Here is a 12,653-nt window from a genome sequence, read left to right on the forward strand (position 1 = left end):
AAATTTGCTACATCAATTTTTTATTTTCTGCTAGTTAGGATTTGTTTTGGTAATTAGTTAGTCATTCTCATATGATCTCGCAATTTAAATTCTATTACAGTAATCTTAAATGATTTTGATGTCTGCAATTGTGAATGATTAAACTTTTTCCTTTAGTAAGAATAAATGTTTCAATTACAGACAGCATTGGAGTATAAATCATAATAATTCATTTACATCTCACTGCTAGTGATGATATGATTAAGGGAATCCATTTAGTTTTGTAACAAGGAATGATATTTAAAAATTACATTTGTTACATTGTTTCTGTCCATTAGATATCTGCTTTAATATCTTTTGGATACATATCTTTCTCCAAATCAGATATTTTTGAACTATGTTTTTCAAATGTTTATTCAAACTAAACAAACTGCCAAATTATTGGGCTATTATAAGGCTAAGTAAATTATTAGAAACTAATTAATTTGTCTAAAGATAAAATAAAAGAATTGGTAGACTCAGATCTGCAACTCCTGCTTACCATCAAGTATTTATTATTATTTTTTATTATTATAAAGGTCAAATGAAATTATTTTAAATGATGGAAATATTACTTCAATTATCTGAATTGACAACAACCTTCCACACTTTTCCAGCAGTAAAATGTTTAATATCTGAAATACAAACATTTTCAGCCTCATTTAGCGGCCAGCTTCAAGCTTATATAAAAGATCTTTTGACTTTCAAATCAAGAACTTTTTATATAAGGCTGAAGCTTAAAAAAGGCCAAAAAGGTTGCATTTTGGACATTAAACATTTTACTACTGGAAAAGTGTGGAAGATGGTTGTCAATTCAAGTTATTTTTCTTAGGTATAAGTGAATGAAATATTTAAGTAAACAGTTAAAACTTTGCTGACAGTAAAACAATGGATAAGAAAACAGATGCAGGCAAAGTTTTTTCTTTGTATATTCATAATATTCTTTGTATATTTATATTTTTTAAATGAAGTGTTGTTTCATCTGAAAAATCATATATTATTTTACTTTCATTTAAAGTGGTATCAATAGAAAGACCACAAGTCAACATTTAGAACTACAGTCGAGTCTGCATAAAGTCTTTATAGGTATAACTAGCACCGTCAGTTAAGTAGTCAGTTTTCTGTGGTCCCAGCCAACTTACATAGGCATTAATGTTAAACAGTGTCAAGTAAACCAGTTTTTTTTAACTCATTACCACTGGATAAATCGACATACTTTTTCTGTCCCACACTCGTTTGGATGTCTGATAAGTTGATTCCCCTCCGGAGAAAAATGAGTTCACACCACACAGCTTAATGTCACAGCAGAATCCAATTTTGCATTTTCTCACCTTTCATTCATGCATTATTTGCAGCAAGTGTTTCACATTTCTGTTAGAAATGAGTGTCTGAAAGTTAACAATTCTTACGCTGAAGTTTTCCTTCAGCGTAAGAATTGTTAACTTTCAGTCAAACTTTCAGTACAAACTTGTGTCTGAATTTGAATGTAAGAAAATTTTGCAAGCCGAATTTGCAAAACAAAAAACCTTCCAAGAACAACATTGGTGGGAATCCTGAAAAAAAAAGAGGAAATTAAGAAACTTTTTCTTGGATTTTCATTGCGGCTGTCTCGAGAAAGTCGCCGTACAAGGATGTCAAAGATGCTCTGGTACATTGGCTAAAGTAAATTCATTCATTGAATCTTCCTGTTTCAGGGCCAATACTGAAACAAAAAGCAATAGTATCACTGAGGTACTTGGAGTAGAAAGCAACTTTAGTGCCAGTGATCGATGGTCAGAAAGATACATTGCATGTACTGTACTGTGTAAAGCATTACTGTATTTTCCTAATTGTAGTTTTGTGGTTTTTTTCAACTTTGTTTTAGTCGTCATATCAGATAACTTGACATATTTCCATTTCCCCTTGGGATGTCGACTTTTGCGGACTCGACTAGTTATATTAAACCAGCAAATTACAAAAACAAAGATTAGATTTAATCTATGATTTAGATCTGTCCCTATGCAAATCTAGATTCAATTTATGACTGTAGAGAACAAAAGTTAACAATAATCAACTACTTGCCTAAATGCATAGCTTAAGTGCTTCTCAAACTTTGCACAGTAAGTCCTCTACTTACGAACTTAATCCATTTGTAGCGGCTGTTTGCAAGTCGAAAAGTTCATAACTCAAACAGATGATGTTTGGCACAAAAACTCAAATACAACGTTGTTTTTACAATTATGTAATGTTTAGGCTACTTGAATAATGTTGAATTAAGATTGTTAAAGGGAAGTATTTTGTTTTCCATAGTGATTGTTCTTCTCTTCTTTCCTCCGCACTTCACACTTTCGCTATCTTTACGTTTTCCACTCATGTTCAATAAATGATACTATTTACAGGTAATACAGTAACTAGGAGGTAAAATACAAAAAACTAACAAACTAAACAACCAAGGGTTCAGAAATACTGTGTACAGTACATATACATATACATATGTACTGTAAATGTTTTTAACGTAAAACTTCAAAAATAAACTTGACTACATAAAAAATAACCAACTTTAATAGTTTAAGCACTTTAATAGTAAACAAATGACACCACACACGATTGACACACGACTACAGTCCAAACTCAACTAAGAGCCTCTCATGCTCATGTTAACTCGCCATCAGTTGGCTTTGTTCGTAACTTCAAAAGTTCGTAAGTCACATTGACATTGTTTTCATAAAACAGCTGCACACGAAATGCACATTTTGACAAGGAGATGGCTATTGCAGCTGATAAGAGTGATATTTAACAGTTACAGCCAGATTTATATTTATACTGAATGTTTGTAAGTAGAGGACTGCCTGTATTCATGGACTAATTTTTTTTAGATTTCAATCCCTTATGCGACCAGTATTTTTGTGAAATTAAATAAAAATAATTATAAAATGGGAGAATAGAGTTTAAATTTACTTTTTATTTTAATTTTTAGACTAAAATAGTTATAATCAAATTTTGTCATTACATTTTTTTTATCATTTTGAAAAAGATTTATGGACCATTTTTCAAGTAATTTTTCTATGCCAGTTGATTTCTAAAGACATTTTAAAATAGTTTTATAATGAGTCAGTAATAATAAACTGTTCAGACCAGCACTGGGCCACAAACCAGTTTGAGTAGCACTTGTCTAATCCACCTTGTTTTTGAAATATATTAAGTTCATTTAAAATAAAACATAAGATAATTTCTTAAAACATTGATTGATTTATACAATTAAATACAACATAATTTGAATTCCTGATTATCAGTAATTTTAATTATTGGTATTTGTTGATTATCTGATTTTTTATTTCAAAAATTAGCAAAAATCAACAAATGGAAAAATGATATTGATCTGAATATATTTCTGATCTGTTTCTGACCTAGAAACAAGAGAATATACAGAGGTAATTTCTATAGATTCCTCATTTCTCTATCATGGATTATATGGATTTTGCTTGAATTCAATAAATTGCATTAATTTGTTTTGCTATATTTGTTTCTTTCATAATATATATCCCTATTTAGGATCTGTTGTAATTAAAAATTATTAAATTATAATTTAGAATTTCATATAGTTTTTTTTATTATTCTTAATTCACTAAAGAAGGGGGAAAAATTATTTGAATAAATGGTGAAAAGTTTAATAATACTTGTGCTTCATTTTTATTATATTCACATAATATATGTTATGAGACAAACAATAAATATATTTATAAAGTACTGTACATATAATTTTTTCAATAATAAAACTTTTTAAATTAATATTGGAAAAAGTTATTTGTATTTTGAAAATATACTCTATATTAAAATTATATATTTATTTTCTCTTAAAATATATTTTAATGCTAATTACTTCTCTCTTCAAAATTACTTTTAGAAACTGAAATGTGTAAAAAATTTTAACAAAGTTAATATCAAATAAACTGGCTTTTATTTGAAATATAAAATGATTCTAATTTACACTTAACATTAATATAGTCAGGAATATTTGTGCTTGAACTGTTCTTGATTAATTTTTAATGTTCAATATTTAAACATTTTTCTGCATTAAAACAAGAACAAAAATTTCATGAAAATGAATTATTGAAAATATTCAGAATTATTATTTTAATAAGAATATTTTTAGCTCTAAAGGATAGAATTTAAGAAGTTGCTTTCTAAACTAATGTAACTTTTGAATATTTCAAAATTATATTTATTTTTTAAAGTTTAATAAAACTTTTTTGAATGAATATGAATATATAAAAAATTACAATAAATTATATTCAAAAATAGATTGAAAATTGCTGTTGTTTGTAAATTTTTTAATAATTTTTATAGCATAATTTTAAGTATATTTTGTTTTCTGTTGCATATTCTGAAAAATCACTTTTATAGATTTTTACAGATGGAATTACAAATCATCTATTGGGCTGTTATTTAGAAGATCAACCAGATGACATTGTTTTGGTTCGTGTTTATGGCCAGAAAACGGAATTATTTATTGATCGTGGTGCTGAAGTAAAAAATATGCATCTTGTTTATAAAGCTGGATTTGGATCACCACTTTATTGTGCCTTTACCAATGGGTTATGTTATGGATATCAGCCTGGTGTCACATTAGATGCAAAATTGGTAACAGATCCTTTTGTATCAAGGTAAAAAAATCCTTTCATTTTGCTTAATTCAATTTCAATGTTCAAATTAATTAAATTTTAATTATTTAGAATTAATTTTCATTTCTTTGGAAATTTGTTTATAATATAATTTTATCAAATCTAAAGTATATAAATAAAATCTAAAGTCATAATTAATTTTTGTTTAGAATGATGACAATTTTGATTTCAATAAGCTGAACATTTATATGAGATAGCTTGAAAAAAATTGGAATGATACTGAAAATTTTAAAAAATTAACTAATTATTGTAAGGATATCTATACCTGTATCTAATTGTAATTTGAACAAAGAAAGAGAATCAGGTTTTATATTTTAATACAGAAAAAATTAATTACTATTTCAATATTATTGAAATTTAAAAAGATGATATATTTTTATATTTATTTTCATTGTATTTGTTATTTAATTACAAACTGCATGTGACTTTTTCGCAAAGGAAACTAAAAGCATTTATATAAAAGAAAAAAATCATTTTATTTTAAATATTCTTAATATTTAATATTATTATATTATTATTATGTTAATATTATTATAATATTTAATATAATAAAAATTAAATAAAATATTAGAACTTTTTAAAATATTTAGTTTTTTGCATAGTAAAAAAAAAAATAAATTATTTTTGTGAACTTGAATTTAAACTAATAATTATAAAAACAAAGCTTATACAGTACAACCATTAATTATTATAATTATTGCATGGACAAAAAATTTCTAAAGAATTATTTATACTCTATATAGGCCTATCTCATTATAATCTATCATTCTAAAAAATATCTTTGTCATAAACTTATGTTCATGCACAACTAATTCACTAAAAAGTTATAATTTACATCTAAAATTTACAAATATTAAGAACAACAAATTGAGGTTCATTGTTTAACCGCTTATACAGCGTGACCCATACATTGGGCAGGTCAAGAGTGGGAGTGTTGCGTGTATCTGAGGTTGCTATGAGAAGAGACTCCGATGTAAAGATGAGTTTTCAATTTTTGCAGCACTTGAGCATTGTTGCTTGAGTCCATAGTTGGTTGTAACCCTGCTTGAACACATTTTTTTGTAAGTTCTGTGGTGTGCCTTACCTTCACTACATCATCTTGGTGTTCTGCTAGGCGGCTAGCAAGCATTTTTATTGTGGCCCCAATGTACTTTACTTACTTTTATTCTCATTGCGAGATTCTTCAGTGGTACAGCATGGGTACATAGTAGAATTACAACTTTCTATGGACCCAAGCAACAATGCTCAAGTGCTGCAAAAATCAAAAACTTGTCTTTATATGGGAGTCCCTTCTCACAGCGACCTCAGATACATGTAACACTCCTACTCTCAACCTGCCCAATGTATGGGTCACGCTGCATATATGATTAAACAATGATCTTTATCCACCGTCACATTGCTAATGTGGGCCTACAACTATGCATGTGCCATTTTGCAACATACGTATCACATTGCTTGCACGAAACTTCGAACGCGTTCAAAAATTAGTGGCTTGTTCTTAACAGTTTTATCAAATCTTTTAATTTGAATAATGTGCATTCTGTTCTTCTCATAATATTTCTGTTTGATCTTTTTAAAAATTTTTATTTGCTTGATGATGACAATTATAAATTTGTCAAAAGTACTTGCGATAAAAAGCACTTATAATGCTGAACTCGGTGAACTCTGTCCTACTATACAATGTTTGGCATGAATATCAATCTATAGTATAATAATAATAATAATATCTCAGAATAGTATTTCTAAATCTTCAAGAAAATATTTTTCTTTTTTCTGCAAATTTTATATTTTTAAATAAAGAAAAATTTTGTTTGCTATTTAAAAAGAACTATCATGTAATCTTCATTTATTTAAAAATCACATATATCATGATACCACATATATTTTACTTAATTATTTTATAAAATGATGTCTTTAATTAATTTATTACAAACAATAGCAACTACATTAAAATTTATGGAATTGTAAGTCTTTTTAACAATAAATTTTTATTAAAAATAAAAATAAAAAGAAGTGTTTGTCTGAAATGATATTGAACCTAATGATATAGCAAGGCATTTCTTTTTTCTATATAAGCCAATTTAATTCAGTTTTTTATATTCAATATATTTATATAAGCCAATTTGTTATAATTATAAATTTACAAATATTACAGTTGTGTAGCTCAACTGATGGCTCGTATGCATAACATTAGACAAATGACTGTAAATGGTGTGGGTCCTCATCCTTCTCTGTTCAGAGTTATTCGAAGATTTTTAGAACTTGTACCTGACTCATTTGAAGATAAAGAAAAAGATAAAAGGTATTTGTTATAATTATTATTTTCTAAAATATGGATATTTTTTCTTAAAGATTTTCTGGAAATAATTTACATAAACATGAGGTAATCAAAAAGTAACTTTTATAAGATAATTTGGAGTTTGGCTTTAATCAATTAAATTGGGCTTTTAGTTGATTTTATAAATATATGTATAATTATCAATTGATAATTATTCTAAGTTTGAGATACCCCTGTAATCAAAAAGTATTGGAAATGATTCAATAAAATGCAAAGTTTGAATTTATTCATCAAAATTTATTTCATTTCCTATAAAGTAATCTCCTCCCACTGCAATGCACTTATGTCAATTTTTTTCCAATTCTTGAAACTTGCTTAAAGGGGTGGGTTTCACAAAAACAACTTTAAAGATTTGTAGTGAATTTTGTTTTATGGCATTAATCAACTCAAAACTGTGACCACAAAGTGCAAATTTTAATCAAGGAAACAGGAAAAAGTTACAACGTGCCTTATCAGGTAAATATGGAGCTAAACAATCTCCTTAAATACTTGAGCTATAAATCTGTTAATTTTAATAATTAATACTAAGTAATTTGTTACTAAAGGTAGACGTTAGGAGCCATCTCTTTTTTAAATTAAGAGATGGCACCTAATGCCTACCTCTAGTAACAAATTACTTAGTATTAAGTAATTATTAAAATTAACAGATTTATAGCTTGGGTATTTAAGGCAATCATTTGGCTACATATACATATATCTAAAGCTCCATATTCAAGCAAGTATATTAAACAACCCAACGAGCCCTATATATATATATATATATATATATATATATATATATAGGGCTTTCGGTTGTTTAACTCTTTCTTGAACCTTTGCTACGCCCCCTCATTTACATTTATTTTGTAAAATGGTTGAGGGCGAAATATAGGTTGGTCAATGTCAGTCAGGCAATATTATTTTAAAAATTCACCAAAAATCAAATTATCATTATATTCATATGAAAAAAATCATGCACATTTATTAATATCTTTAGTTTTAAATATGATATTTTTCAATATATTTTATTAGAAAAATTTATAAGAAAAAAAATAATATATATCAGAACTGACATTTTAAACTTGATAATTTGTAACTTTTTGTCAAAATTAACATTGTCTAGTTACCTAGTTTTTTGCTGGCATTGAACCAGGAAGATGTAGAATATTGTTTTGTACAACTCGATATAACAATTGTGCAATAATTTCACAACGAATGCATATTATATCAAACATTTGTTTGAAATCAAAACTTTATTCTGCTACCAACTAATATAATGAACTAATATACTTTATTCACTTCATATCGAACAAGAATATAAATTTTTGTAATAAAAATATGATTACCAGTAGTAATAGATGTAACATTTGCTGATATTTTAGATTAAAATAAAAATTAAAAATTAAAATAATATACAAAATATCAGAACTGAAAGTCACAACTTGAATATTTATAACATGTTGACATATAGTTGAATAAACTTATTATAGCATGAATGAACTTATTATAGTAATATTATTGCATGAATATGCTAAAAATGAAATAAAAAATTATCAGGAAATAAAAAAATTTAATTAATGCTGTTTTTTCTTAATTTTTCAAGTCAACAAAACACCACCTGGACAAAAATATGTGAAACAGACAATAAACAAGACGCTGCCATCAAGTGCTGACATCTGTTGTCAATTAAATTTTATAAAAATCGATTTTTAACAGGGTTTTGATGAATTGGTACCCTGGCCTATTTGCTTAACAGTTGGGGGTGCAACAGATCGGTATCCCAGTCAAGAAAGAATTAATATACTTAAATATGGAGCTTTCAGAACTATATTTGTCAAATTTTTGGCCAAAAATTGATAAACAAAAGAGCATTGTTAGCAGGTGCATTATTGTGGTAAAAAAATCCATGAATTTCCTTGCCACAAATCAGGTCATTTTCTACAATTTGCTTTACCCAAATGATGAAAAATGCTCAAATAATATGTTTTGTTGGCAGTTTGACCAGTCAGAGGGAATTTGTGACACACAACATCACAACAATTGAGGAAAACAGTCAACATTACCTTGATTTTTGACAGACTTTGACTTGATCTTTTTGGCTTGTTTACCTTCAGGCACCATTCACTTGACTACTGAGTTGTTCTGTGTCAAAAATGATTCACATCAAGAAAGCATTTCCTCGACTACTTGAACACATTGATTTTAGAAAGATTCTACGTTTTCAGGACAACTTGAGAAGTGATGTACTGCAAGTCCAAATGATCTTTTAAAATTGCTTGACTAAATCCAAATGACACATGAACATTTAGATTTAAGGGCATTATTGAAGAATACCCCCTAATTGTTAAACAACAATCATTGAGCAACAACTATCTGACTTTAGCAATGTGTTGTTCATCAGTTGAAGTAGTAAGCATGGTTCATCTTTAACACATTCTCCATCTTCCTCAAACTCTTGTTTTAGATAACCTATCATCATCAAAGGCTTTTTGCAATATTTCCAACGTTTTTGTAGCAGAAATTGTGTTGCAAAAACAAAATGCATGTTTTTTGCTCAGCTACACTCAACATTTTGAAAAATTTCTAGTGCAAAAATTCTTTACAAATAAATGCTTGTTTTCTATATAAACAAAAACAAACAATGGCATACAGATTGCTGCTAGATGTCAATGAAAGTCATACCAAATGATGATGAAAAAAAGACGATAGTGCCTTCTTACCCATGCGCAGTTTAAATGAAGCATTTTTGAAACTGTTTGCTCACAGTAGTATATATGAACAATATATCACAACATTAAAATATACATATACCATACTAAAGTAAAGCATTGGCTGGCTGAGTGCCAAGGAGGTAAGGCTGTGGATTAAGACATCCCAGTCAGCATTATGTATAACACATATGATTATATCTAAATTAATAGTTCTGGAAGAAAAGATCAAATGGAGGTCCAGGTAGCATAATCAGCAATGCATCTGCAGGGTAAGCAGCTGTGGATTCGAGTCTCACTCTGGGCTGATTCTTTTCTTCCAGAAATTTCTAAATTAAAGATTAATTTATTATAATTATTAAGATTAAAACAAGATGGTGGTATAGCTGCCCACCTCTAGTCAAACTAATTATTAATGCAGCTAAAAATAGCTGAATCATTTTTGGCTTTAATCAAAAATTTCATTCAGAACATTTTTTGTCTGATAGAAGTTACACATTACAATTTTGTACTTGTCAAGAAGTTATTATCTGAAACTATTCTCACATGTTTCAACTTCAGGCATATAGAACAGTACAGTTATGGAAACATTACAATATATGGATATAGGGTGTGTTCTGGTCGTTGATGGTGCTTGCATGTTTTCTTGACAAGAGTATTGATATTGCATTGTTGGATTTGTAAACTCATAAGTTGAATATGGCGTTACTATGAAAATGGATGGTCATAAATAGGTTACCCTTGCTGTTGATAATGTATTTATTGTTAATTTCTGGGATAGAATTCAACCCAGGGCTATTATCCCGTTTGTCACAACAAAGTGGTCATATGGATATGCAAAGGAAGGGGCATGGGAGGCCTCGCAGCATCAATCCTAAAGTATTGGACAAAGCTACTCTGTCAGAAGTATTACCTAATCAAGAATTCCATTAAATGGAACAAGAACACAATAAATGTGATCCTATTGATGTGAGAACTTCAAGAATACAGGATTATTTTGATATGATATGAGAAATAGAAAATCCAGCATCAGAAGAACAGCATTACTCTTTAAAATCAATATATGAATTACTACAGGAAAAATTCACTCAATTAAATACAGAATTACAAATAATCAAGTCAGAAGTCAATTTACTGAAAGAAGAAAACAGGTTATCAGGTTGAATCTAAGAAAATTATACAAAAATTAGATGAATTTGACTTAATAACTAAGGAAAACTTGCAGACTAAAGGTATGTTTGAATTTGAAATTGATCAACTAATTAATGAGAGATCCAATAAAAACATAGTAATTATTAACTATCCGTTTAAAACTATTGACTATTTAAAAGAAATCGAACATTTCATTATTATGGAATTAGACATAACTAATAATTCAATAGAAAGTCTAAGTTAAGAAATGATTTTAAACCAATTTTGAAAATTATATTAGCTTCAGTATATGCTAGAAACTTAATCCTTAAAGAATTCTGGACTAAGAAACCCAATTTTATCACAGAAGAGCTGAATAAAATAATAATCACGGCAGATCTATGCAAAAGATCAAGATTGAGGAAGAAAAAATTGCAGACAATAGTCCAACAAAAAAAGGCTAACGGCAGTAAAATAAAGTTAGGGATGATTACTATATTAGCAAAGAGATGATCTATACATACAACCTCAATTTAGAAAAAGTTATTCAATTAAAAGGTTGTTTACTAAGTAATACATTGGTTGTACCTTTTAAGAGAATCTTCTGATTCTATGAAACCTTTTAAATATGTTTGATAACACAACTGAGAAGATAGTAGAGGACAACAATCAAAATGGGAATAAACAAACTCAGATAGATACTAATATTGTTTTATTGCCGGTTTCAGGACTAATAACTAAGTGCAAAAAGTCCAAAGTACTAATAAGTTTTTGGAATATCCAAGAGCTTCAAGAGAAACCATATACAGATACACTACAAGGTTATATGGAAGTTAATTCAGTTCTTGGATTTTCGGAAACTTGATTAACATATTTGAAAACAGAAGATAAAACACATCTGGAATAAACATTCATAGTACTAGAAAGCAATGCACAGAGGACTAGGAGGTTTGGTCATCTCTCCGGTCATCTATTGTTGCTAATAAAGAAAAATCTCGGCGAGTTAAAATTTTGCAAAATAGATGATAAATATATCTTTGTTGAGATAGAACTATGTCATCGTTTTAGATCATTCTAGGATGAACCATGATTAGGCTTTATACTTATATATTTATTACCATCCACTGATAAAAAAATTAAATTTCTAGAAATTCCAAATGTTATACTACAGAGATCAAATATCGTCAATTTCTGGATTATTGGTGGAGATGTTAATGGCCGAATAGGCGAGGAAATGGATACTAAATACAAAAGTAATAGTATAATAATGAATAATATTCGGCTTGCTGCAAAGAGTGGTGGTGAACTTTTTTGTGAGCTTACTTGAAATTTTAAAATTATGGAAAATATCGAATTTTGGATAATGGTGTTTGAGTTGCTGTTAATAATAAGTGGTATTGAATTAAATCCTGGTCCGGTTGATCGTACTCCGCCGCATTCACAGATCCAATCACTGATATCTACTGTGAAGCGACGTTGTTCTCTGAGCGAACCTTCCTTGAAATCGGCGAAACTGGAGGATTTTTTTCTCTTCAAAGTCAGATTCAAGTAAGTCCATTCCTAGGGAGATTATTTCATATTTGGACGACCGGTTTGAAAAGCTTTTTTCGACTCTAAATGAAGTTGTTACGAGGATTGACTGGTTGGTTAATTTGCATAATGAACACGACCAACGATTAACTCAGTTGGAGGTTAAATTAGAAGAAATTTTCAAAATTAAAGATGATATGCAGCGAAAAAACAGTTTGATTTTGCATTCTATAGACAAGGTGTCGAATGAAATGAGAAAGAAAAATATTTTGATAAAGGGTTTAACAG

The 12,653-nt window shown here is 28.4% G+C and overlaps 2 protein-coding genes across 4 annotated transcripts in view; one reads left to right on the plus strand and one right to left on the minus strand.

Annotated features, from left to right (window-relative positions):
- The window catches only part of LOC136983044 (CD9 antigen-like), a 285,455-nt gene that overhangs the window by 133,243 nt on the left and 139,559 nt on the right, over positions 1–12,653 (minus strand). The gene's annotated exons all lie outside the window — the stretch shown is intronic.
- Positions 1–12,653, plus strand: part of eas (ethanolamine kinase 1) — a 59,854-nt gene that overhangs the window by 15,560 nt on the left and 31,641 nt on the right. For all 3 annotated transcript variants that reach the window (XM_067279644.1, XM_067279642.1, XM_067279643.1), the window contains 2 exons: positions 4,402–4,661; positions 6,835–6,981. In XM_067279644.1, the coding sequence (XP_067135745.1) occupies positions 4,402–4,661; positions 6,835–6,981 (407 nt within the window). The remainder of the gene's footprint in view (positions 1–4,401; positions 4,662–6,834; positions 6,982–12,653) is intronic.

Source organism: Centruroides vittatus, unplaced genomic scaffold, assembly GCF_030686945.1.
Source record: "Centruroides vittatus isolate TY-2023 unplaced genomic scaffold, ASM3068694v2 contig_875, whole genome shotgun sequence".
NCBI lineage: Eukaryota > Metazoa > Arthropoda > Arachnida > Scorpiones > Buthidae > Centruroides > Centruroides vittatus.